Raw genomic sequence first — 24,444 nt, 5'->3', positions numbered from 1 at the left:
ATAATATCCCAACACTGGGGAAAAGCAGTGGCAGTTTTTTTGTTTTGTTTTTCAGGGAGTTTGGTACATTTTGATATAGTCAGGTCCTGGGCAAGTTTCTCTCACGCATCTCTGCTACTTGACATCAACATGGTCCTGCATCGGCCCATGCTGTTCAGTCTCAGGCTTTTGCTATGCCGAGATTGCCAATGGTAACACACTAACTCTGGGTTTTGTGCTGGAAATAAAAGTGCTTTGTGGATTAAGCCGAGACCACTAAACTCATTTCACTTGTGACCTAAGGCAAAAACCAATAACCCACCAGATTTTGAACCAGGTCTCCAGAGATGAAAGGCAAGTGTATTAATGGACTCTGCAATCTGGCATCATTGATTACAATCACCTTCTCTTTTATTTACAGTACACCTCCTCTTCTTGCCGAACTCCTTTGCTGCTGTGGATGAGATGCCATTGCATAATGTCACCTTCCTAACTCTTTTCATGGACATTTAGCAGGACCCTTAGGAAGGTGCCATGCTACCTCCTGGCTGGCATGTACATCCGGTCTTCTGCCACCCAAAAGCGACATGAACGACCTGCCTATCTCCAACAAGCCAAGAATCAAAGAAATGTAGAACCACTAGGAATAACTGCATTTAGCCAGACCTAGGTCTGAGCTGGCAGAGAAGCCAGTTCTACCTTCTCACTGCCCCTAGTAAGTATCCCCTTCCCCATAACTGCAACAACTCACACTGTACTGCGTCAGACAAAAGACTTCTGTCCCCACCCCACCCCCCAAAAATCTTCAATGGATCAGGATTATTGGCAAGTTCACATGAAAAATACACACATAAGAGAAGAGACAACTGCCCGCAAGTCTAGCTGAGCCAGAGCGCAGGGTCCTTTAGCTCGGGGTTTTCTAGCACAGAAAGGCTACACAGCAAGGAATTTTGAAATCAATAGGCTAAAAGAACTAGATCCAGAAGCATAGTAAATCACGCTATTTTTAAAGGGATGAATTTAGTTTAAGATGACTTGGGGAGGGATTCAGCAGTCACTTTCTTTAGTCCTGCTTATTCATTGACTGATTTCAAGATGCTCTGTTAAAATGCTACCCCTCCCTCATTCAACAACTTAAAATGACGGGGGGAATGGGAGAAGCTCTAAATAGCAGGAAGCAATCATCATTTAAAATGAAATTGTTAAAGCCATAAAAAAATCCCTGTCTACCAACTGCCACAGTATAATGGAAGTTTAAACTGTTAATTGTACATATCTTTTTAATGCAATTTAGCCTGTCTGGGAATTACCACTCCCTACTGTAGCCAACCTGGGTGAGAGAGCTTTGTTAATAGTAATACAGGGTAGAGAGTTTATGAGGGAGTGCAGGGAATGAATTGTGGAAGGCTGATGGGGGAGTTATCTCGGAAGTGGCTTAGATGTAAAATCCGAACTTGTGGAAAAGAGAAGATTAAATTCCTTTAAAGAAGGACCAGATATCCCCACTGGCTTACCAGCCCAGGGGGAGTTCTACCTGAACCCCCTTTCAAAGGACAGTTTTAGCACCTCAAAGCCACAAGAGCGATAGAAGCTTCTGGGATCAGCCAGAGGAAACAGGGGGTAAACATAAAGCAATTATTTCATGAGATAGCCCAAGCAAGCAAGGCAGGGAGGGAGGGTGGGGGAAAGCTTCTATTAATACAAATTGGAAAGGTAATTGTAATCATTCTCCCCAGCAAAGAATTACAGGTTTGTACGTCTTTTAAAAATAAAAGGAAACTAAAACCCTGATACTAGGCTCTGCCTGTTTGTCTAGGCAGGGAGATCAATTTTTGAGAGATTACATTTTGCCTTAGCAGGAGGTGGTGGAAAATGAGGTGTTTGCCCATGTGCTTCGTTTTATTGCTCTTCATTTTACACCTCTTGTTTTAGCACCTGGAAAATTGGCACTGACATCCATTCTAAAACCAATAAATCTCTCCCTCCATTCGGGCTGCTTCCTTCTTTGCAGATGTTGGCAATCAGGTTTGTAAATTTCAAAGTCATCCATTCCATGCGCTGTAGAGAAAGGCAGGTTTATTATTGCAAAACTTGTCCCCTACCAACGCCTAATGTAACCTCAGAGTCACCTTTCCACACCCAGAAAAAAAGAAATGTAACTGAAGAAATATCTGAGTGCTGGACTGCAAGCAACCTCCTTTCAGGCCACAAACACGGGCTACACAACACGAAGTAGCTGAAAAAGCAACATATTTTTAAATGTGCAATGAAAGAAAAATAAACAGTTGGCTGGCACATGTGCAGACCGATTCCCAGCTATATTGACTTATAAGAATTTCAACCAAAAAAAAAAAAAAGCTATCTAAAAAAGGCAGGCACTTGAGATTAGGTTTTATGTATTAATAAGAAATAGCCCCAAAGCACTTTAGAAATTGCATCCATCCGGCTGGTAAAGGATTGATTCTTTAAAAGAGCGTAACCCGTAAAACCCCCCCTCTACACAACAGCTTTCTATCTACAGTTTTAAAAATAAAAACACTTCCAGCTACTCAGCTTTTTAACGGAGTCACACACGCAACCACAAAAATGCATCCTCAGTTAATGTGCAAAAGTTGGACATTCTGCAAGCCCCAGGGATTCATAATGCGATGTGTGTGTGTGTTATTTCTGACTGCCTCCCCTTCCCCCACTCCACTCCCCTCCCCTCCCCTATGTGGACCCCTCTCTCTCCAAGGGGTAAGGGGAGGTCTGGGAGCAGGGAATTTCTGAGAACACTAAAACTTTTCATCTGCCTTGAATCACTCCCAAAGCAACCGACTACCGCTGTAGCTCAAAACCCGGACAATAAATTACTGGGGGAGAGGGAAAGAGAAGAAGGCTCGATCGGACATTCTTAGCTTGCATTCCTTGTACATTCCCCCCATGCAATCAACGAAATAAGGCTGCTCAAAAATTAAACCATGTTGGCTTCATGTGGTATATTGGGGGTATTTATCGTCGATGCATTAAAAAAAAGCAAGCCGCCACACCGCTTGGACCGCTTTCTCTTCTCCCCCCCCCGGCAGTTTCCTGGATTTTTAAAATCCAGCTGGTGTCTATTAAACAATTTACTTTTAGGTTGTTGAACCATCCTCCCCCCCCAAAAAAAATCCTGCCCTACTTAACGAACTTCCCAGGACGCCATGCAGACGCTGGGGAATGAAAGCAGAGGGGAGCCCTCAAACCCAACACAAACAGACTTTAGCAAAACAAAGCGTGTTGCAGCTATGTAACTGCCCTGCTTAGAAACTGGGGGTGGAAACTCGCCCTGTCTCCCACCCCTCCGTTAGCACCTCTTGCCATTCCGCTGAAAAGCACGAACAAGATTCTCTCCCTCACTGAAATTATCATCCACAAAACAGGAAAACCAACCAGAGAGCGATCTCGCCTTGCAATTAAAATTCAGACTTTTTTCTTCTTCTTAATACTGTTCCCGGCAAGATATTTAAATTGTTACATCTTGGGGCGGGAAGGGGGGGGTGGTATTTAGACTAGAAACCAGGTAATCCTAGTCCGGATTTGTGTTTAAACCAAAGGAAGAAGCGAGATTTCTCCTTTGTCCCAGTTTTATATTAAAATAGTTTTTTTGGGGGGGAGTGTAATCGAGCAAGTAAAATAAAATAAAAGGAGGGGAGGAGGAATCCGGAATCGAAGAAGGTGGGAGAAATCTTGGGGGTTTGTTTCAAGCAAAAAACCACGAGACAAGTTTCAAAGATATCAGTACAAAATTGTAATCAGCGGGAGAGCATTTTAGAAGGGCCTGGGACGCATTTCAGGTCCGTTTCTTCGAGGGGAGAGAAAGTAAAAAGCGCCCCAGACACCGAAATGCCTCCCTAGACTTCACACCCCACGCGCCAACCTTCCTCCTCCTCGGGGAAAATGAAACATTTTGGGAGGAGGAAAAAAATGAGATTGGATGTATTTCGTCCCGCGCCAGGGTGAGCTAGAGCCCCCGAGCCGGGACCCACCCTTCCCGGGGCTCTGCAAGGAGCTGGGGGCTTGTCCTTTCCAGCTCAGCCTCAGAGATTTAAATCACACACACCGCCAGCGGGGCCGCAAAGCGCCTTACCCGGGTGGGAATGGATGTTGATGCCCGATGCGAGGTATTTTCCAGGTGCCAGAGGGGCCGGGAGCCCCGCAGCCATGTGGCCGGCGGATGGAGCGATGCGCCCGGCTGCGCTGGCGGGTCCGACTCGGTGACTCTCCATGGCCAGCCCGGACAGCAGAGGAGGGGGAAAAGATCGGGGAAGCCCAAAATCTCTGCCATCCATCATCCACTCGCGAACTCCGAGTTGACTTTAGCTCTCCCCCCCTCCCCCCCCGTTCAGATGTTTTTTAAAACTAAGGTGTGAAAGCGTCCCATGGCGCGGTGGGGTGCTGGGGTCCTGGCGAGGCGAGCGCCCTGCAGGGGAGAGACAGACACAAACACGGCGGCGGGGGGTTACCGTCCCTCCGGTGAATTCACCCTCACATCCAAACCTCACACACGCGATTAGTCAATTTGTTTGCAAACGGAGGCTAAATGATTTAAACAGCAAGTCACCCAAAAGTTAAACTGATCCCCCCCCCCTCCAAACAACCGATATAAATCATTTAAAAAAATATCCTCGCCTTGAAGGGGGAAAAGGAGCGGGTTTGACAGAGAGAAGACCACAACGTTGCTTGGGAGACGTTGCTTGGGAGACTCCGATATTTTTGTTGCAAATAACACCAGAGAGAGAATTCGGTTTAATTAAAAGAACCTTCCGCTCTGCCCCCCGCCCCACCAAAGCCAAGGGGGAGTTCAGCAAGCCCTGCTAGATCGGGTGAAAATAATTTTTGACAAATAATAAAAGCCTCACTCAGGCATTCCGGACGCTCCTGCCCCACGAATCTGGTTGAAACCAGCCACCGCAGTATATATTCTTCTCCACAATCACCAACTTTAGGTTACAAAACCGCGAAACCTCCCCTTCCCATAGATTAAAATGTCCCACTACACATTTACCCATTATCTTATCCTGAAAGTATTTAATATTTAACTTTTTAGCCCTTGAGGACTCCACTAGGTACACGCAGTTGGGGAGTTTTAAACGAAGATTATTATTGTTGTTGTTGTTTTATTATTATTAGGCTTTTAAATCGGTGTTCCTTAATCCACTTAAAATAGCTTTTGTGTGAAAGTGGATTTATTACTGAACACACGATTAAAAAAAAAAAACCCAACAACAACGATACAATTGTAATTCTGAGATTACCATGAGATGGGACTGCATCCTTGTCACGGTTTTATAAGAAACAGTATTATCCTCAGTTTCATTTTCAGTTACTGATTTACTAAGGAATATTCTTACATATTTTCTAAACCGCGGCTTGTTTGCCAATGAAATTAACTGGGGGGGGGGGAAGCTTAATTCGAGAACCCTCTTATACTTCGTAAATACTCATCACCTTTCAGTTAAAATGTTAAGATATCTAGAATTTACTGAAAGAAAAGGGGCGGTAGAGGGAAACAGGATATTTTAAATCTGTTTCCCCCCCCCTCAAATATTTATTTTCAATACCATGCAATCATTCCCATATATACGTTTTAAAGGGTACTCAAGCTGTCTAGTGAGCATAGGTTTCCAGATCAAGTGAAGAATTCTTATGTATTCCATGTTTTCTCTCCAGGGCAAATACTCAGAATTATCTGAAATAAATTGAAATTATTTCCACCCATGTCTAACCTACACATAGTTTAAAAAGAGGGAATGCACTGTCCAGAAAGCCAAAGTCGCTCAAAAGCCATTTAACATGAGTTTTCTTACCAGCTTTGTTTCTTATTTTAGCCTGGTTTTAGTTACATGTATTCCACCAGCTTTATTAAGCAGTGGCTCTTCCCCTCCTCTGGTTACCAGATGAAACATTTACTTTAAAAAAAAAAACCCAACATAATTCTGGACATCCTTAGCTACATGTTTTCCATTTTAAGCAGGGGGTGTTGCTGCGTTGTTTTTTTTAAAAAGCCCTCCTCCTATTCGTATATTTTACAGTGGAATGAAATAACATTATGACAAAATGGACAAGTTTAGCTGACCCTTTTGATTCTAGGCTTTTTTGGTGGGGGGGGGAGTTAATTTATCTGCCTTCCTTCAATGTTCCAATTTCAAAACCTCCTTACTTTTCCTTCCTCTTAAACGCAGTTAAAATGGCTGCATTCCTGCTTTTAATTAAAAACAGCCCATAACCATAACATGTCTCTCTCTCTTACCTCCTTTCCAAGCCTGTATCAGCAAAGGAGAAGTTGGGGAGTCGCTTTGGAAACCTTATTTTTATTTTCGATTTTTTTTTTTTGGTGTGTGTGTCGGGGGAGGGGGTGGAGAAAGGAGGGGGCTTTTAAGTAATGAAATTGGGGTGAAATCAAAGCCAACTACACTACGGGAAGGTTTTTGGAGGGTGACGGGGGAGCGGATCCTATAGCAAAGCTATTCGCCAAAAACGCAAACCAAACCTAGTTAACTTGCTGCAAAAAAATAAATTCGAAGAATTCTACCTTTCCAGCCCCGAAGAATCCGCCTCTCTCTTCTATGCAACTCTCTTCTTTGGCATTCTTTAGCTCTTTGCCTTTGCTTTCCTCCCGTCTCAGAAATTAGATCCAAGCTAGAACAGTACTTTTTGCCCGTCTTGCCTTTTTTTGGTATAAAAATGTCCTTTTAGTCCATAAGTCGGTCTCACCCTCTCCTCCACCCTGAAAGAAAAAGGAGCACCGGCACCGATCTCTCTGCTTTCCTTTAAAATCCAGCTTTCCTGCTCCTGAGGTCTCTGCTTTTTAATAAAATCCAGGTAGCGCTGGTTTGGAGAATTCAGAATCTCCATATACAGCCCGCGATTGGAAAAGGTACATTACACAAACCCCCTTTCAAGTTCCTCTCTCTGGATCTTAAAAAAAAAAAAAAAAAAAAAAAACCCTCTTTAGCAATGAAACAAGCATTGTTCCTCCCGTCCCACCCCTCTCCAAGCTGGCCAGCCAAAAATTCATAGTAAGTCTCCCATTGGCTGCTCGCCCTGCCACTCACCCTCATGTAAACACTTTGGCCCTCAGCCATTCCTATAAAACCAATTATGGACCAAGGACTCGACCCGTTTCTAGGCTCCCCTAACAGGGCTGAATGATCAAAACCGGTGGTGAGAATTTTTAGAGGCCGTTTCAAGGCTGCCCTCGCCCTCCCCCTCCCCAGTCTGGGCTGACTGATCAAAATAGAAGGTGATTGTAGCCGCAGTTCGGGTCTGTTCATTTCGCTCTATTTAGTGAAAACGCTGCGTTTAGCGAAAGTCCCCTATTTTCAGGGAACTGGGGGGGGGGGCGGTTCTGATTGAAAAATAAGCTTTCAGCACCGAGGGCAAATAATGCAAGGGGGGGAGGGTTGTCCTCTTCTTTCCCCCTTCTTTCTGCAGTTGCCAGCTGGGGCTTTACTGTACTGGGAAATATTTCCCAACTTTGGGGGGAAAAAAAAACCCTCCCCCATTTTATCATTTCAAACAGAGCTTTAATTGATTCCCAGAGAGAACGTTTGTCTTAACGGGACTGGGAGGAATGGGGACAGAGCAGGAGTTTGTTCCAAGTACCCGTGGGCGCGCATGGGGTTGGGGAAAAACCTAAAGAATCCTTCACTGGACGGCAATCGAAGGCAGCTAATCTTTAATGTTTTCGAGAGGCCGGTGAGTGTGTGTATAACCTTTTCGACAGAGGTTCCTATAGAAACATAGGTGATAAGAGCCAGCTGCAGCCCGGCTGGTTAAAATAATCCCAGAATAAATGAACATTAGAGGAGAGTAAATAGTCCCTTTATATAGCTCCTTTGAAAGCAAACAAACGCCCCCCTCCCCCCCCAAAAAAAATCCGAGCTGAAAACACGATTAAAGAGCAATGAATGATCTGTGGTCAAAAATCCCAACTGACATTTCATTTCATTTGCATTTCACTGCTGGGCTCCTACGGGACCCTTCTCCCTCCCCATTTTAATAAACATGCTTGGGCTCTGTTTTTTCCACCTCGTGTTAAATTTCAAAGACAACCTCCCCCCTTCCTCCCCATGCGAAATCTGTTTAGGTGGGAGAAACCCGGTGCTGAGCAGAGAAGAGATCTGCTCGCTGCCCTAGCTGGAGGAGAAGGCGGGGGAAGACGAGAGAGAAACCAAACGACTCTGTGTTTGATATTACAATGCCTCTTTCAGCATAATCCGTTTTCACCCTGCGTTGTTGGTCTGTTGTTGTTTTCCCCGCCTAGGAAGATGAACATGCCTTGATTTAGGGAGAGGGAGAGAGAGAGACACGGCTCCGTGTAAACGGAGAACCTGTCTCAAAATTCAGCCGCCTTCCTCACGAAAATGCGTTTAAACTATTTTTAACAGCAAGCGAGCCATGCCTTCTTTTAACCTTCAGATGCGGTCTGGAAGGCTCTGATACAGTAATGGTTAACCAATGCTGCGCGTTAGCGAGAGACATTGTAAACAGCTTTGTTTTGTTACCCCGGGTTTGGATTAAGTGCTCTACGGTTTGGTTTTTATTTTGTTGGGGGTTTTTTGTTTGTTATTTTTTTAAAAAGCCTTAGATTTAACAGTTTAGGCGTTTAAATCAGTAGAACCACCTCTTCTCCCCCAATCAAGCAGTCCTGAAATTCGTCAAGAGGTTAGAATCTCTCTTTCCCCCCTCAACTTGGGTATTTAAAGGGGGAGGGGAAATCGAATTTAATTCCAGTATAAATTAAAAACAAAAAACAAAAACAAAAAAACCCTCGAGTCCTGTAGGATAGTTTCAAGTTGCCCATAGTCAAACCGTAGCTAGCTGGTTTCTAGGCTGCCCTCTTTTGGAAGCAGAAGAGGAGGGAGAGAGACGAGGAAAGGAAGGGGGGGGAACCCCCAAACCTAAAATAGTAATGAGCTGAGAGGAAAAAGCAATTCTGTGTGTTAAAGCAAAGAAGATCTCATCCAAATTTCACCCCGGCGCCTTCTGAAACCCCAGTGAAAGGACGGCAATTTCAGCAGGACTCATCAACAGTGGATTGATCCAAAATTAGCCAAAGGATCAACAAGAAGAAAGGGGGGGGCGACGAGCAGAGAGAGAGAGAGGCTTGGTGGGAGGGGGAAGAGGAGGCTATTGCAAAGAAAATGAATGCAAGTCCGTGGCTTATGGCTGCCTGAACAGAATGCGGAGAGATTTTGAATGATCATTGGAGCAGCAATGAGTGACAGCTTCCCTCTGAGTTTACGCTTCTTCTTTTTTTTTCTTTTAAAATAGCGCTTTATTCCTCGAAAAGCTTGCAAATTCTACATGCAATTTAAAAAAAAATCCACCGCTAATAAATACCCTAACGATCAAGGAGGGAGCCATCCAAGCCATTGTCTTCGGACTTCTCAACTCCTGGATTCGGAATTTTTGTTCTCCTTTAGCAGACCAAAGGGGGAAAAAATAAAAATGGCTTAATGGCTTTTATGTGGCTTTAAACGCGTACTGTATAAATGTTTATGTTCTCACACCCGGATCCTACAAGACGCTGTAATTGTGATGGTGGGGTATGTATGCAATAAATCATTTAGTTGCTAATAAAAAATTCTGCCTATTTGTCCTTAGTTTGCCAATGGCGCTTGCATTTTTCAAGTGTGTTTCTCATCAGTTGGGAAGGGAATCTGCATTTCATTAAAGCTGCAGTTTCTCTGTTGATCAATCTTTCTCTTTCCCCGCTTTGTCAGCCACCCAAAAACCCCCCAAAAGCTTTAAGCAAGAAAAATGTACTAGGTCAACTCTCAATGCAAGAAGAGCCTAGGAGCTATTTTTTAATAGCATTTTATGTCATCAAATGGTTTCCCTGACGAGGCTTTCGAGATGTTGTTATGGAGGGAAAAATGCAAAGCAAATCCCATAACACGGGCTGCCTTCCGCTGTAAACAATACTGGGTGGGTTATTTTTCCTTCCCCCTCGAAAAAAAATAAATAAGAGCTGGCTTTCCATCGCCAACTGCAATCTTGTCCTGTAGCAAATATTTAATTGCCTTGATCTTTGCCACCGATAGCGAAATCATGGATTTCTCCCTCCCCCCTTTGGTGCAGTCGGACTGATAGATACCAGCTGGGTGGAAGCCATCTTGTGGGCTGGGTGGAGTACCAGGGGAGAAAACACATTTCTTTAAAAGCCTGGTATTCTCGCCTGGGAAACTTTTCTCCCCCGCCCCCTCCCCAATATATAAGAGACCGTGGGCAATCAGCCACCTGCCAGGTTAGTAATTAACCCCTTTAAATAAAGTTACCTTTCTAGAAAGCTGCCGGTCTCAGCTCGGGGAGAAGATGCCAGACACTCTCCTAGATAGCTATGTTTTTAAATCGTGCTTTTTACGAGTGACCTTTTGTTTCCCTCTACCGTCTTCGGGGTCTGTGCCTGTTTTTCCAGCCTAAATATTTAAACCCAAGGCTCCAGAAATCCATGATTCGAATCAAGCGGAGGGAAGGAGCCATTTTCTCGTTCCCACCCCCCTTCGGTTTCTTTCAAACCGGAAAAATAACGTCTGGGTTTCTACTACTTTCAGGTCTATATAACCCACCAAACCAAACATTTCCCCTCTTCTCCCGCCTCTCTTCGGTTCTGAGTTATGTTAGTCAACTCTCTTTTTTAAAACGGAGTGTACAGAAACTCAACGGAGCGTATCCAAGTCGATTTCTTTTCTCTGCCAAAGGCACATCTGCCCTTCAAACCAGCCGACCTGCTCGGTATTTGTGTTTGCAGAATACAACTGAACCGAATTAAAGCGCATTAGGGATTTCCCTTCCCTTCATTGTTCTAATCGGCGTTAATTAGATTAGACTTTCTTTTGTTTTGCTGCTGTTTGTTATATACCGTTTACAGCGTGGGTTTGCTTTTTGAGGCACTACAACCGTAAACACACAATTATTCCCGGCTGGGTTGACAAAATACTTTTTTTTTTCTTATCAAAGGACACTCCAACCTTGAAGCCGACTTTCCGCTGTTTCCCCACAAAAGCCAAACCCCTTTGCCTTCAGAGGGCCCTCCTTTGTCTTCTTTTCCCTCTCCAGACCCCGGGATATGATGCTGATCTTTACCTGCTGCTTTGGAGCTAATCGGCTTTTATGAAAGAATTCCTAGCAGAAACCTAATCGCTTACCCCAGTGGTCAACACAGATGAGAAAGCCAGCCCTGGTTTTAATACTGCCCTTTGTAGTTTATCTATAGGTAGGACGGAGTACGTGTAACTTGTGTATATATTTAAATACGTGACTACACTTATTTTCACACTCACTTTAGAACACAATCGTGGTTGGTTTCATGTGGAAAAGAACCTCTTCCCCTAGCTGCTTTCTAAACTGGGGTTTATTTATTGCGCTCAAACCAGTGGGACGCTAGCAATGTGCCAGCCTGGCTCCTCAGAAACTTTTTCTTTTGGATAGTTTTTAGAACGATCTATTCTTTTTTGTTTTAAGCGATTCATAGTCCTAGGAAGCCTTTGAAATCTACCAACTAGTAACACCTCCTTCATGTAGAAACGTTACAGTATATAAAAGGCTTAAGTGAAGCACTGGGCTGCTGCTTTTTTTTAAAAAAAAAAAGATAAAGCTTTCATCTAGAAGATCAAAGGCTCCCCCCCCTTGTTTTTTTGCTTGTAAGGTTGAGAATTTGAACCCGAGCGCTAGTTACAATGATTTTAGTTCTTACAGAATTTTCTCCCCCAATGTGGTCCTGCTGATTTGCTCAGAAATATATGGCCTTGGGTTTATTTGTCTTTGTTTCTTTCTGAACGTTAAGTCTAATTTAAAAAAAACAAAAACGGAGTTTGGTTCATTTTCGCTCGGCGCCTTTGGTAAATGGTCAAAATTTATTCTTCGGAAGAGCTAGTTAAGTGGGACCTCGGTAGGTTTTGCTGTAAAGACGGGTGTATGAATAAGGCGAATTAATTTCCCCCTGTCCCTCATAACCGAAGCCTTCCATGAAACAGTGTAACTAAGCAAAAAACCACTCATGTTTCTAGCAAGTCTAACAGTCATTCCAGAGCCAAATTTAGCTTGGCTAGCAAGCAGATCTGAGCAGTAAATACTTGCAGATAGAATAATTTAATCGTACAGTGGTGCCTAGCGTCAGATTATATCTTGTGCAATTCCCTTTTTTCTGTACTACGTTTTTGCAGTCCAGTGTCTAGCTGGCTTGTGAACACAGTTCTGTGTTTGGCCTACAAAAGAATGAAATGAGCTCTCTGCAATTTCGAGCCATAAATCTTCTGTTTGCTAATGGGTCTCTTCTCTTCCCGCCCCCATCCCTGAAATGAAAGTGTAGCAGTAGGGCCTCTGTTGGGTTACACTGGCCTGTTTGAGATGTCCCCTCTACCCCCTTCTCCAGCCTCCTTCACTCTAAATCAGCCCCCAAGTGGTGGTGGAGGAGGGGAGAACACAGGTTCCCAAGATAAGGGGACACTGCATGACTGAGTCGGCCAGTCCCTGACAGGATGAGTTTGATTTGCCAGGGGAGCAGTTGTTCACAAATGTATGTCTCTCCTTTACCCCTGGCAGGCTTTAGCAGAACACGTGGCAAAAAGGAAAAAAAAAAGAAAACTGCAGAGGGGAAGGAACTTTTCCCTGCCACATGATTTCTTAAGTAGCACCTAAATGTGTGGGGTGGGGGCTCGGCTTTCACTTACAAGAAGACGGTTCATTTGTTTACATGGGATTCGGTGCCTGGGCACATGCGCTTCCACCGGATCGCGCAACAGGGCGAGTGTTAATAGGACTCACTCGTTTACCAGGGAAACAAATAAACAAAATGGATCTGCCATAGCTGCCCAGTGCCTGGTTAGACATTCCGGAGTGCGCCTGGGAAGTCTCCCCTGGCGGGAGCTGTCTAGGGAGGACAGTGTGTGTCAGTCAGAAAAGCCAGGGACTGGTGGTTAGGCAGGCAGCACCTCGCACGCCTTGAATGAACGCTCAGGTGCATTGCAGAACGGCCAGGTGCTTCCACCAAACCCCTGTGGGTTTCTGACACCTACTTCCATGCGCGGTTGAAAATCAAGTCACACCGCGGATTGCACCGTCCTCCCTGCAGAACGGGCTGCCCTCTGCCCAGGGTTCTGAAAATGGAAGGCCAGCTGGCACTCGGAGGGGAGGACTGTGCCCCAGATAATACCACTGGGGTCATTTACTTACAATTTTTAGGAAATTTAATTGCCAGCTGATGAGATAGATAGAATAGTTACATGGGCCCTGGTTGCCCCAGGATAGTTTTTAAGCATGGCCAAGGCAGCCCTAACAGCTGGTGGTTTGGTTGGCTTGTAGGAAGAGGCAGAGCTACTTCAGGATAACCCCTTTTTTTAAAAAAACTTGCCAGGCCTCCTTAGCCTCTGATGGAGAAATCGCAGACGCTAACCTCACGGGCATTTCTTTTGCCCCTTCCCGGCTATATCTTTCTACCTTTTGCTGGGAACAGAATGTACTGTAACCGCATCTGCCATCAGCTGTATGTATTTATCTAGCAATAAGTCCCTCTTCTTCCTCTAACCAAGTCTCTGCAATCCCATTTCCAGAAGTGTCGGATGCTTGTGCATGCATTTCACAATGCAGTTTTAACGTGCTTACTCCACCTTTCCAGGGTGTTTTGACATGCCAAGCTATATTTAAAGTGTAGAGTCAGTGACTTTATATAGAAACCCTGACACAAATATAGAGGGAGCATAACCCACCCCCACACTAAAGCTAGGCTATCTTGTCCGGGCTTTGATCGTCGCTCAAAAATGGTTATTCCTGAAAAGATGAAGGAGTTCCATAAGCCTCAGGAGTTGTCACAAGACCAGTGGGGAGAGGGGTGGAGGAAGACTGATGGAGCTGGGCTCCATTGGAAGCTCCCCAAATGCACCGGTTGATGACACAACTTATAAACAAACTATACAACATGGAAACAAAAGGCCTAAGAGGCATGAAAAATATACACCAAGCTGAGCCTGGCCTGTGGATGGAAGCCGTCTGTGAGCAGCAGAATGGCAGCTTTCAGAAAGAGCAATTACCTGAAACTGCAGCATGCAGGGAAGTGCCTTACCTTTGAGCCACTTTAGAAAGAAAAGGAGGACTTGTGGCACCTTAGAGACTAACAGATTTATTAGAGCATAAGCTTTCGTGAGCTACGGCTCACTTGCATCCGATGAAGTGAGCCGTAGCTCACGAAAGCTTATGCTCAAATAAATTGGTTAGTCTCTAAGGTGCCACAAGTCCTCCTGTTCTTTTTACAGATACAGACTAACACGGCTGCTATGCTGAAACCTGTCATTTAGAAAGAAAGGAGAGCAGGGCCTGCCCTCCTCAGAGAAACAACAAAACACAGAGAGATGGGGAATTAAAATCTACCCGTCCCCTTGTAGAAATTAATATAGCAAAGCGATTGTTCCCTCCCATAACAAATCATCCCAAAAGGTGTGAAATAAAGCTGATGCTGATTTGAAAAGGAAGCGAGAATGTTAAAGCCCTTCCGGAAATGTATTAATAGGTGTAATTTGGGAGATGGGAGACGTGTCCCTACTGCTGATCACCCTTCGGATTTCTGTTATTGGACAGCTGGCTTACACAGAAGCACAACGTTCAAACCCCAGCCAAGCTCGCTTCACCCCCAACACACACACACACACACACACGTGCGCGATCCTAGGAGAGGCCACTTCCTAATTTGTAAGAAGAAACCCGCTAACCACCCTGCTGATGACGGGTGACAAATTTATAGCAAAACTTAAAATGCACGCCAGTGAGGTGGGGGTGGGTGTGCAGGTAGTTAGCGAGACACTTTGGAAATCTGTCGGGTTTATGTCTTTTTAATAGGAAAATATTCCCACTATATTAAGATTAATGGCAAAGGGCTCTTTTTTTTCTTCTAAATGCTGGCTCATTAAACCCAGCACCTCTTCCCCCTTGGCCCCGCGTGGCTACCACGTTAGGCGAGGACGAACAGGCTGTATGTATTAGAAGGAAAAGCTGGTAATGAGCACAGATGGAAAGGTAGCAAGAGCAGGCTGGAAAAATAAATACAAGTGCATTAAGAAACCCTAGAATAACAATAATTAAAAACTGAAGTATTCAAGGCAATGGGAACCTCACAAAACAGCAGGACGAGTTCCCTTTTAGGGAACCTGTCTGACCAAAAAAGAACAGGAGTCCTTGTGGCACCTTAGAGACTAACCAATTTATTTGAGTGTAAGCTTTCGTGAGCTACAGCTCACTTCATCCGATGACTAAAGTGATCAATTAGAAAAGGGGTCACTTGAAAGAGGCTGGTGTCAATTTAAAATTCCCTCTAGACTCTTTATTCTAAATTCAAGGTGCAACAATGCCTCAGTTAAGCAGTAAGAAAAGGAGGACTTGTGGCACCTTAGAGACTAACCAATTTATTAGAGCATAAGCTTTCGTGAGCTACAGCTTCATCAGTTAAGCAGTGTTATGCAGCACCCATGTCAGCACAAGGTCCTGTTGACGGGACCCTTTTGGCAGGATTCTAGGTACATTAATGCTCTGCAGAGCATAGCAAGCTTGCCTTTTAAAATGTTGGTTTATGGCTTAGATCAACCATTCCAGGTTCCTTCATCGACATCTAACAATTCTATCAACATGGCCAGTTTGCAAATCTAATTTTGCTTTTAATATTTGCTTTAAAATATCCCCCCCCCCCGCCGCCACACACACACAGACACACAGGTGTTCCCTAGGGCACCCGTAGAAATACCTTTACTATTTGTAATATGTATGTTAGTTTAAATCCTATCCCATCAAACTAATTTTTAATGGCTTTTGTTGGAACACTTACCATAGATTTTTAACTAAAAGGTGTTAAACAGTTTTACTTTTAGAGATGCCTAATATACAAAGAACACTGTGCCATCGGTGCTGGATCTAGGGGTGCTGACTTGAAGTAGCAATAACAACCCAAATACATGGTTTCTGCCCTCATCACCCCACCCCCACTGAAAAAAATTGTTCCAGCACCACTGCACTGTGTACGGACACATTCATCCACACCTAGTGTTCTTTATAGTGATACTAATCATACTTGATGGCTGAGCTCTCCCATTATCTCGGAGTTCATGCGGGTTGAGATGTGAGAACTCACCAGTTATACGTGTACCATGGGAGGGAACACTGTATGTCATTCTCTCTAGTGATGAAAAAGGTCAGAAGTGAGCTCACCGATCCAGGTGTCTTTTTATAGGTACCTGTGTTTACACAGAGAGAGAATAAAGGGCACGTTCATGGGCAGATACTGTTGTGTTTTTATTGAAAGTTGCTGGGGTCATAATCCATGGCCACACCAACTCTGCCCAACAGATGAAGTATCAGCCTTCTAATAAGCATGCTTTATGTGTATGTCAGGGCTGTTCTTTAAATCTATAATCCCCCAACTACATATACACCGGATATCAAGTTTAAAAACTGTACCCAGGCAATCACTACATTCTCCAATGATCTCACACAAAAAAATGATTTAAAAAAGCCCTCCATATCACTCAGGGGTGAACACTTTTCACAAAAAGAAAAGGAGGACTTGTGGCACCTTAGAGACTAACCAATTTATTTGAGCATGAGCTTTCACGAAAGCTCATGCTCAAATAAATTGGTTAGTCTCTAAGGTGCCACAAGTCCTCCTTTTCTTTTTGCGAATACAGAGTAACACGGCTGCTACTCTGAAACTTTTCACAAAGTGATCGCTCCATATCTGACTTTTCAGTCCTCATCCTCGAACCAGGACAACACCTTCAAAAGACAAGCCTGGGAGCTTAAATACATAATTATGCTAGTCAGACACTAAAACTCATGGATTTAAAGACACTGGATTTAGGGTTAATTACAAACAATCTGTAACCCACTAACCCCTTTTTTTTTTTTGGCAGAGGTGTTAACTGGCCACTTCACCTTGAATGGTCTCTTGCAGTATGTGTTAACCACTCATGATAAACAATCTGTTCCACCTTGTAGTGTGCTGTGACATTCTGATCACCTTTCCCAGCCCTGAAGAAGCTTGAAAGCTTTGTCTCTTTCACCAATACAAGCTGGTCCAATAAAAGATACTACCTCACCCGCCTTGGCCCAGTCATTTAAATCTCCCTGCCTTTTCTGATCCGCTCTGTGGGTGTCTGATCGGGCACTTTTGAAGATGTGCTGCAGACGTTTAGAATTTCTAATTTGGGTTAAACACTTGAACATGAGTCTGGCATCATCTTCTGAAACAATATAGTCTTTTGTTGCAGTGGAAGATCTCACAATGTAAAATACAAGGGGTAAAAAGCCTGTAATTGAGAAGCATCTTTTCCTACATGGTACACATACGAGGCAGACAGTGTATCTTACCTTTGTTATTTTACAAACAAAAGTAAAACTTTCACCTAATGTCAGAAAAATATATAGGATATCAGCCAACTGTGAATTCCAAGACTAAAATTACTGCTTGGATTCTTAGGATATTGACCTAGCTCATCTATTTTTAAAACCAGTCTAATACAAGGAGAATGCAATTACGTCTTTCACTAGGAAACGCTTTCTTTTAGCAGAGAAATGTAAAACATTTTCTATCCAAATTTTCAGTCTCTATAGAACTCAGGGTTATAATAGGGCTCAATATGATAGTTTAACACAATTGTGTGTCCAGGCAAATGGGTATTCTCACTCCTGAATGGCAAGATTTTTATGTCATCACAGTGAATTAGATATTTTTTTCTTGAACTGCCTGTCAGTTAAGCCAAGAGCATGTGTGTTCCTGGGGTAGGAGGTGTATGTGAGTGAGAGATACCACAAGTATTATATAAATATTTCAAATATATCTAGTTTGCTTTAAACTTTTTCCCATCTCCAATCCCACAACAGCTGCAGGTATTTTAATATGCATACAAAACTGATTTTAAAAGGGGGGAAAAAATCTTCACAACTGCTCTTGCCATTTGGATGGTGGGGAACATTAGCAGGGCATGTTAAAGGAGACATTAAGAACGGTGCTTGGGAGATCAGACAGCATTTACTCAGCAGGAAACACCGAGAAAGAAGTTGAGGAGTTAGCTGCAGAGTTCTGTGTCTTTGCTCTGTCTTTCTTAAAATTCACTTCTCCTATCTGGTGCTATTTAAACAAACCAAACACCCTACGAACTGGAAAATCCAGATTTGCAACATCACTCTGAGAAAGCAGCCTTCCTAAATTAAAAATACACACACACACACAAGCTGTTTCTGCCCAAGGTTACATTCCAGCATGCACATTTTTACAGCAAATCGAAGATAGTATTTCTCAAAATAAAGAGCTCCATGGAAGGCTTGTGGAAGTAAATAAGTGCATGTTTACCTGAAAATGTACTCTCTGAAGCCTGATCAGTAACCTTGGGGCACTTGAATTTTGGTCCCTTAAAATACACACATACACACAAACATGCTCCCTCCCTCCCTCCGTTTGGCGCAGGCAGCCATGTAAGCCCAGCGCCTAGAGCAAAAGCCTGAAAGAAAGGGTTAAACCAGAAAGGTCCACGGAACAGTTCACATATGGTCATAAATAAAACATATTGGAAGCGCCTGGGGGAGGGGGTGAATTCGAGTCACCAGTTTCAGCATCCGTTTGGTGTACACACACTACGTATTTTGCTTTTGTGCCGGAGAGAAACTCCAAGACGGTCCAGAGCCAGCTCTAGGCACCTACAGACAGCAGCACTGCATCCAAACTGGGCTTCAGAACAGCCCAGTGTCTACCTTCTTGGCAGAGGGAAGCCAGTTAGATAATATCCATATGAATAAGCAAGTCCCTGACCCTGAGACTCCTTAGATAGGGGCTGACTAGCAAACTGGTGACTAGAGTTCAGTGTGATAGAGAGCAAGTGTGGCCTAGTGGTTCCAGCAGGAAACTCCTGCATTATGCCCCCCACCTCTGCCACTGAGTTGCTGTGTGACCTGGTGTAACTTACTCTCCATGGGGACAAACAGGCAAACATTGCCTTCAATGCTACTACTCTGGGTAATAACCATTGTGCTCTGTAGCGTTTGAAAATCAAGCCCATCGTGCCTCAGTTTCTCCATCTTAAAATGGGAATAATACTGCCTACCTTCCCAGGAGCATTGTGATTATTTATTTAATACTTGTAAATGTACTTTTAAATCTCTAGATAAAAGGCACTATATAAGCACAGAGTATTAATACTATGAAATAGCTTATGCTTTTAACAGCTGCTAATGGCTTTAAGGGTCGTTATGCTGGGCTTGTAGAAATTCCAAGAAAATCAAATTCTGAATCTGCCAAAGGAAACGAGCAAGGGGCTCAGTAGAAAACTCTTGCTTGCAAGGAAACTTTGAAGCAAGCATGCGATCCTGGCTTGAAAACCACATGTTAAATGCTGGTCATGCCACTTGACCAGTCTGAAAAATCAAACCCACTAACAGATTACCATGAGAGTTTGTCTGGAGCATGGCACATCCAGACAGGTTCAGTAATGAATGGACGAGTTTTATTACAAGAACAATCCTAATCAAAGCAGATGCTCTTCTGCTTCTTTCTAGGTTGCTCCAGAAGTAATATCGATAACCAGTCACTTTAGTTCAGATTTCAGTAGTTTTCCAACTAAATTCCTTAAACAGCTCATCTCTATACTTCAGATTTTAAAAGACAGGGAAGCAAGCACAACTCCTATTCTGGCTCTAGGTAGTCTGCTGCAGAGGGATGCTTTCCTGTTTCTATATTTATAGTTCCCTTTTGCATACATTGTTCCAAAATTTATTTGCCTTCCTTTAACTTTTTGCCAAATGTTCCTGAACAACTGCCATCATTAAGGGGCCTCCTCCCCCTCACGATGTATGACAGGGGGCAGTTGAAACTGCATGATAAGATCATGCTGAAGGGATGGAGGTGATGTGCGGGATGGAAAAGTCCAGTAAGCCAATAATACCGCCGACTGAATAGCCACCAACAGCCCCTTCAGCCTAACTCCATGCTTTTGAATACAGAGAGTGTTAAGGGATAACCTGACTGGAGGGATGCTCCAGCTACTTCACACAATCCATACCCCTAGAGACCCTTGGCACCCTTGGTGTGGTAAACTGCAATGCTGATTACTGCAGATGGGGCCCAGCCAGTGGCCACATGGCATTTCTGGGGTGTATCTAGAGTCACCAAGAGTGTAGTGATAACCAGATGTCCAGTGCAGCCTCGATTATTCAGCCATCCTGGGGAAACCTTTGAGTAACTTTAGCTAATCAAGGTTTTAGATAACAGAGAGACCTGGAAAAAAGAAAAGGAGTACTTGTGGCACCTTAGAGACTAACAAATTTATTTGAGCATAAGCTTTCATGAGCTACAGCTCACTTCATCGGATGCATTCAGTGGGAAATACAATGGGGAGATTTATATACACAGAGAACATGAAACAGTGGGTGTTACCATACACACCTGGCACTTCATAGATGTCAGGGGACAGGTCTCTGTTGTGGATAAGAGAGATTTGGGGTGAAAAGGAGCTCAAATCATCCCGGCTGAACAAAAGATACATTATTTCAAAGAAGATACCTCAAAATAGACCCCCAAGCGGGCCTTGTGATTATTGGTGACACACTGCAGGCATGTTGCCATCAGAAAGAGGGTACCAAATAGTAAAAATAGCTATTAGAAAAGTTTCAAATAAACAGCTCCCAGCCACTATATTGCAAAACAAAACTTCAGGGAGGCATGTGGTAGTTCCTGGTGGGGGACCTCCCCTTGTGTTGGATAATTGCTTAAATACTGGGGAGGGGTGCTCACATGCATCCAGTTTCCAACATGTGCAAGGGAGACCAACCTGAAATTTCAGCTAACCCCCCGCCGATTGATCTGTGCCTTGAAAGATGTGTGCATGCTGCAGCTGCTCATTGCAAGAAAGACCCTCTCTCACCTAGTAACATGTCATGTCCTCCCTGCTCAAAGCTGCTTTTGACTAATGCTTCCTCCTCTCTATGAATCAGAACTACACTGGGAGCCTGGGCCCAGTGAAAAATTGTACTACTGAAATTGTCACCACGGCTGTATAAACAAACAAGGCGCACTGTCTACGCCCTTCTGTCTGTACTGTTCCAGCACCGTTTCCCCATGACAGTGCTTTATTTATTTTCCCTCTCTTTTCATACAGTATCCAGCTCATTTGTTAGCCCTGGCTAACGGTCTTTTTTCACCAAAGTTAAACTAGTTGCTTTGCCAGTCCAGCAGTCAGTGAGCAAAGAAGGCAGCCGTGCTTGCAATACAATAAGAATAGTAACTAATAATGCCATTTCATAAATGGCACTTTTTAGGAGAACGTGCAGACACCTGCCCCAGTTCATGGCGCAATGCATCTCTTACTGACAATTCATCTGCAGGTCTACGAATCTGGATGGAAGGAGGTGACCCTATTCAGAGGCTTTCTTGAAATGCTGGAGAAACTCTCTGAAAAAATAGACTATCAGGCATAGTCTCCATTTCCTTGGGAGCCTCCATCTCCTCTGATCCTTCAAGGACATCTAGGTAGTTCCTTCTGCAACAGCTTGTGCTGGCTTGCAAAGGGTTCTTTCATTAGATGATGAGAGAGAGAGGGAACAAACTATTTCATTGTCTTCTTGAGGGTCTTTGAAGTTTGCAGGAAGATGCTCTGTTTCTCACACACACACACACACGCCCCCTTTCCTAGCTTTTTATTATTCTCCTGCATTTGCTTTTATGCAGGAACCAAAAAGAAAAAAAAAGGCAGCATTTCCCATGGTTAATTCTTTGAAATAATTCTCTCTGCTTTTTCATCTCTCCAATCCTCTTCTGGGTGTGTCTCAGATCTAAACACAAACTCAGTGCGAGAAAATCCTATGGCTAGAGATCAGTCTCCAATGCCTACCTTCCCTGCCCTTCCCCCCACCTTCCTTTTATCTCAGGCATATACATTTCCTGCACAGAACATAGTTAAAGCCAGAGTCCCCATACAATTTACTGCAATGTTTGTTTCTCTCTTTATTTTTTAAAATCGTGTCCTCATGATAAATAGATCACCTAGGAGTCTAATTCAAGCAAATGGACATTGTGGCCACGAGCTGCACAAATAACTTACCTGCGCAGACTTTTTTTCTTTCTTAATATTTCCTGGTTTAAGTATTGGGAAGGATTATCTAAAACCTCCTGTTTCAAGGCTTAAATTGATCTCTAGCTCTTAGGGGATAGGGATTGGTTTCCACACCTGCCCATGATGGGGTTTCTTGCACCTCCCTCTGAAGCATGTGCTCCTAGCCACTGTATTATTTGCAGGACTGGGTCTAGGTAGGGTCACCAATTTTGGCTGGACGTATTCCTGGAGATTGCATCGCATGACATAATCTTTAATTAATCTTTAATTCCTGGATGGTTGGCAACCGTAGGCCTAGGCCTGCCCAAAACTAAAGGCCTCCTCAACTAATGGGGAGGAACCACTAAGCCCAGGTTGCAGTTGAATAAGTGGGATAAAGGAAGAAAAACATGAATGGGAGTAAGGTCAAAGGTTGAGAATGAGGGAGCAAGAGGGGCACATAGCAGAGAACCCCAGACAGCGTCCACTGCCCCTCAAAGGCATCCCAGAAGTCAGTGGACAACGCTTAGAGGAACTCTACCCAGAGGCGTGACTGGATAAGAGACTGGAGATACTGCTCTGCGACCGAGGGCCTATCTCTATCCAGCTTCCTCCTCTGGCTATGATGGATGGGCATCTTGGCTCTGGCCTCTGCAGGAAACAGGCTACTGGACTAGATCCACAGGTCTGATCCAGTCTAGCAGCTCTGTGTTTAATAGCGTGAAGTCCCTGTCAGGAGTTAATGTCTATCAGCTGGTGTTTTCCCTTTTTGATTGTTAGTGATTGCCATCCATAACATCAATCATTGTTATTGATTGGCTTCAATCCAGACACTTGCATTTATAAACTATGATCAGAGTCGCAAGGTTTGATTAGCATAGACCATAAGGAGGGACAGGGGGAAGGAGAAGGAGAAGGAGAAGAGTTTAGCAAGCCTGAGTCTCTGCTCGGCAATGCTTTTCAGACACTAGCATTTGTCTTTTAATTATTATTTCCTTAAAGACAAGGAGAGTAGCTATAGACAAAACGGCTCTTCTTGTAGTGAGCTGGAATTTGATGTCATAACAACTGTTTTTGTACATGCCTGTTAGAAGAAAGAGCTCCGCAGGAGGGGGAAGGAAAGATTTAATTATAGAGCTGCATTGTGATTTTGCACTCATAGCTGGCGGTTGTAATCAGGTTACAAGTGTATTTGATTTTCTGTTTTCTTTCTTTCTTTTTTTTTGTGGTCCAAATTAGTTACGTATGTTTGGGTGTCTCTGAGACAAGCTGTTATTTGGCTTCTCTGAAGGAGATTTTGATCAAGTGAACAACATTTCAGAAAAGAAACCATTACAGCCCTTTGCCCGGGAAATAAATGCATGCCAGGGTTATGCAGAAATCTGACAGTTGCCTATGGATCTAAAAGGTTAGGGGGAGTTTGGATTCCCCATCCTTATCTTTTCAGGCGGTACTTCCCTTGCAAGTCTGCATGAAAAAGAAATGGGGAAAATATTTCTTCCCTCATACTCGACCTTAGGAACTCAACTCCAGCATATTTATTTAGATTTCCCCCTGAAAGATTTGGAAGGTTAGGAGTTTGATTTCGTTCTGTTGGGAAGGGGGAAACAAATATTAAGAAGGGACTTAACGTTTTCCCCAGACCATGTGAGCTATGTGTCATGTGATTCTTGTACAGGTGGTCCATTTAGGAATCCATTGTTCTCCCTGAACATTCTTTTTTACATTTCAAATAACAAGATTATTTCCCCAGGGGGTAATACCCTGTAATTTGAACACAATAATGGAAATAAATTAGTTACTTAGAACTAATAACGACAGCCTGACTTCAATATATATAGGGACTGTAACAGCTTTGGTTAGTTAAAATATAATTGTGTCAACAGATGACATTTTCTTTCAAAGGAATCTGAATGACTTAATTAAATTTGTTGGGGGTGGGGAAATAAAAAAAGAAAGAGAGAAGATTTTTGTTTATGGCTGGGGCAAGGACTAACGGAAAGAGAACTGGTAACACATTTCAGCACAGACTTCCCTCATCTCATTGTATTTTCACAAAGTTCCTGCATTGCCAAACCAGACAAAATGCAGAAAAAAAATCTAACTAAACTAGAGCTGTTTGAAACTAGTTAGAATCAACTGCTAACTTATTTTTAAGGTGACTTGGACCAGGATGCAAAAAATCCTTTTTGGACATATTCCGGTTTAGGCCCCAATCAGGAAAGTCTGTTGTTCCAATACTTAGTCTGGTGGGAACAACAAAACACGGTGGACTCTTCCAAGGTGAATAGTCTTGGGGGAATGGAGAGGGGAGAGATACCGATGAAAGTGTAGAGTATTATTAGACATTTTACTTTATGGACACTTCAGATTGTGATCT

At 43.6% G+C, this 24,444-nt stretch overlaps 2 protein-coding genes and 1 long non-coding RNA gene across 12 annotated transcripts in view; 1 reads left to right on the top strand and 2 right to left on the bottom strand.

Annotated features, from left to right (window-relative positions):
- Nucleotides 1-6,982, bottom strand: part of TNRC18 (trinucleotide repeat containing 18) — a 90,093-nt gene extending 83,111 nt beyond the window's left edge. For 6 of the 10 annotated variants that reach the window (XM_073361914.1, XM_073361916.1, XM_073361921.1 and 3 more), the window contains exons 1-2: nucleotides 6,533-6,982; nucleotides 4,088-4,420 (exon numbers count right to left, since the gene is read on the bottom strand). In XM_073361914.1, the coding sequence (XP_073218015.1) occupies nucleotides 4,088-4,292 (205 nt within the window). In that variant the 5' untranslated portion in view covers nucleotides 4,293-4,420; nucleotides 6,533-6,982. The remainder of the gene's footprint in view (nucleotides 1-4,087; nucleotides 4,421-6,532) is intronic. The other 4 variants (XM_073361918.1, XM_073361920.1, XM_073361924.1 and 1 more) reach the window with 2 other exon arrangements.
- Nucleotides 6,983-9,650: 2,668 nt separating this feature from the next.
- LOC140918154 (uncharacterized) lies at nucleotides 9,651-11,561 on the top strand. The gene is made up of 2 exons (XR_012161093.1): nucleotides 9,651-10,252; nucleotides 10,966-11,561. It is a non-coding gene; the product is annotated as an uncharacterized lncRNA (long non-coding RNA).
- A 4,525-nt stretch (nucleotides 11,562-16,086) lies between these two features.
- Nucleotides 16,087-24,444, bottom strand: part of FBXL18 (F-box and leucine rich repeat protein 18) — a 132,272-nt gene continuing 123,914 nt past the window's right edge. The window contains exon 6 of the transcript XR_012161092.1: nucleotides 16,087-16,220. The gene's annotated coding sequence lies outside the window, so the exon portion shown is untranslated. The remainder of the gene's footprint in view (nucleotides 16,221-24,444) is intronic.

The sequence above is a fragment of the Lepidochelys kempii genome, chromosome 10 (assembly GCF_965140265.1).
Source record: "Lepidochelys kempii isolate rLepKem1 chromosome 10, rLepKem1.hap2, whole genome shotgun sequence".
NCBI lineage: Eukaryota > Metazoa > Chordata > Testudines > Cheloniidae > Lepidochelys > Lepidochelys kempii.
The sequence above is the reverse complement of the archived record's forward strand: the minus strand, read 5'-3'. Positions and strand labels throughout refer to the sequence as shown.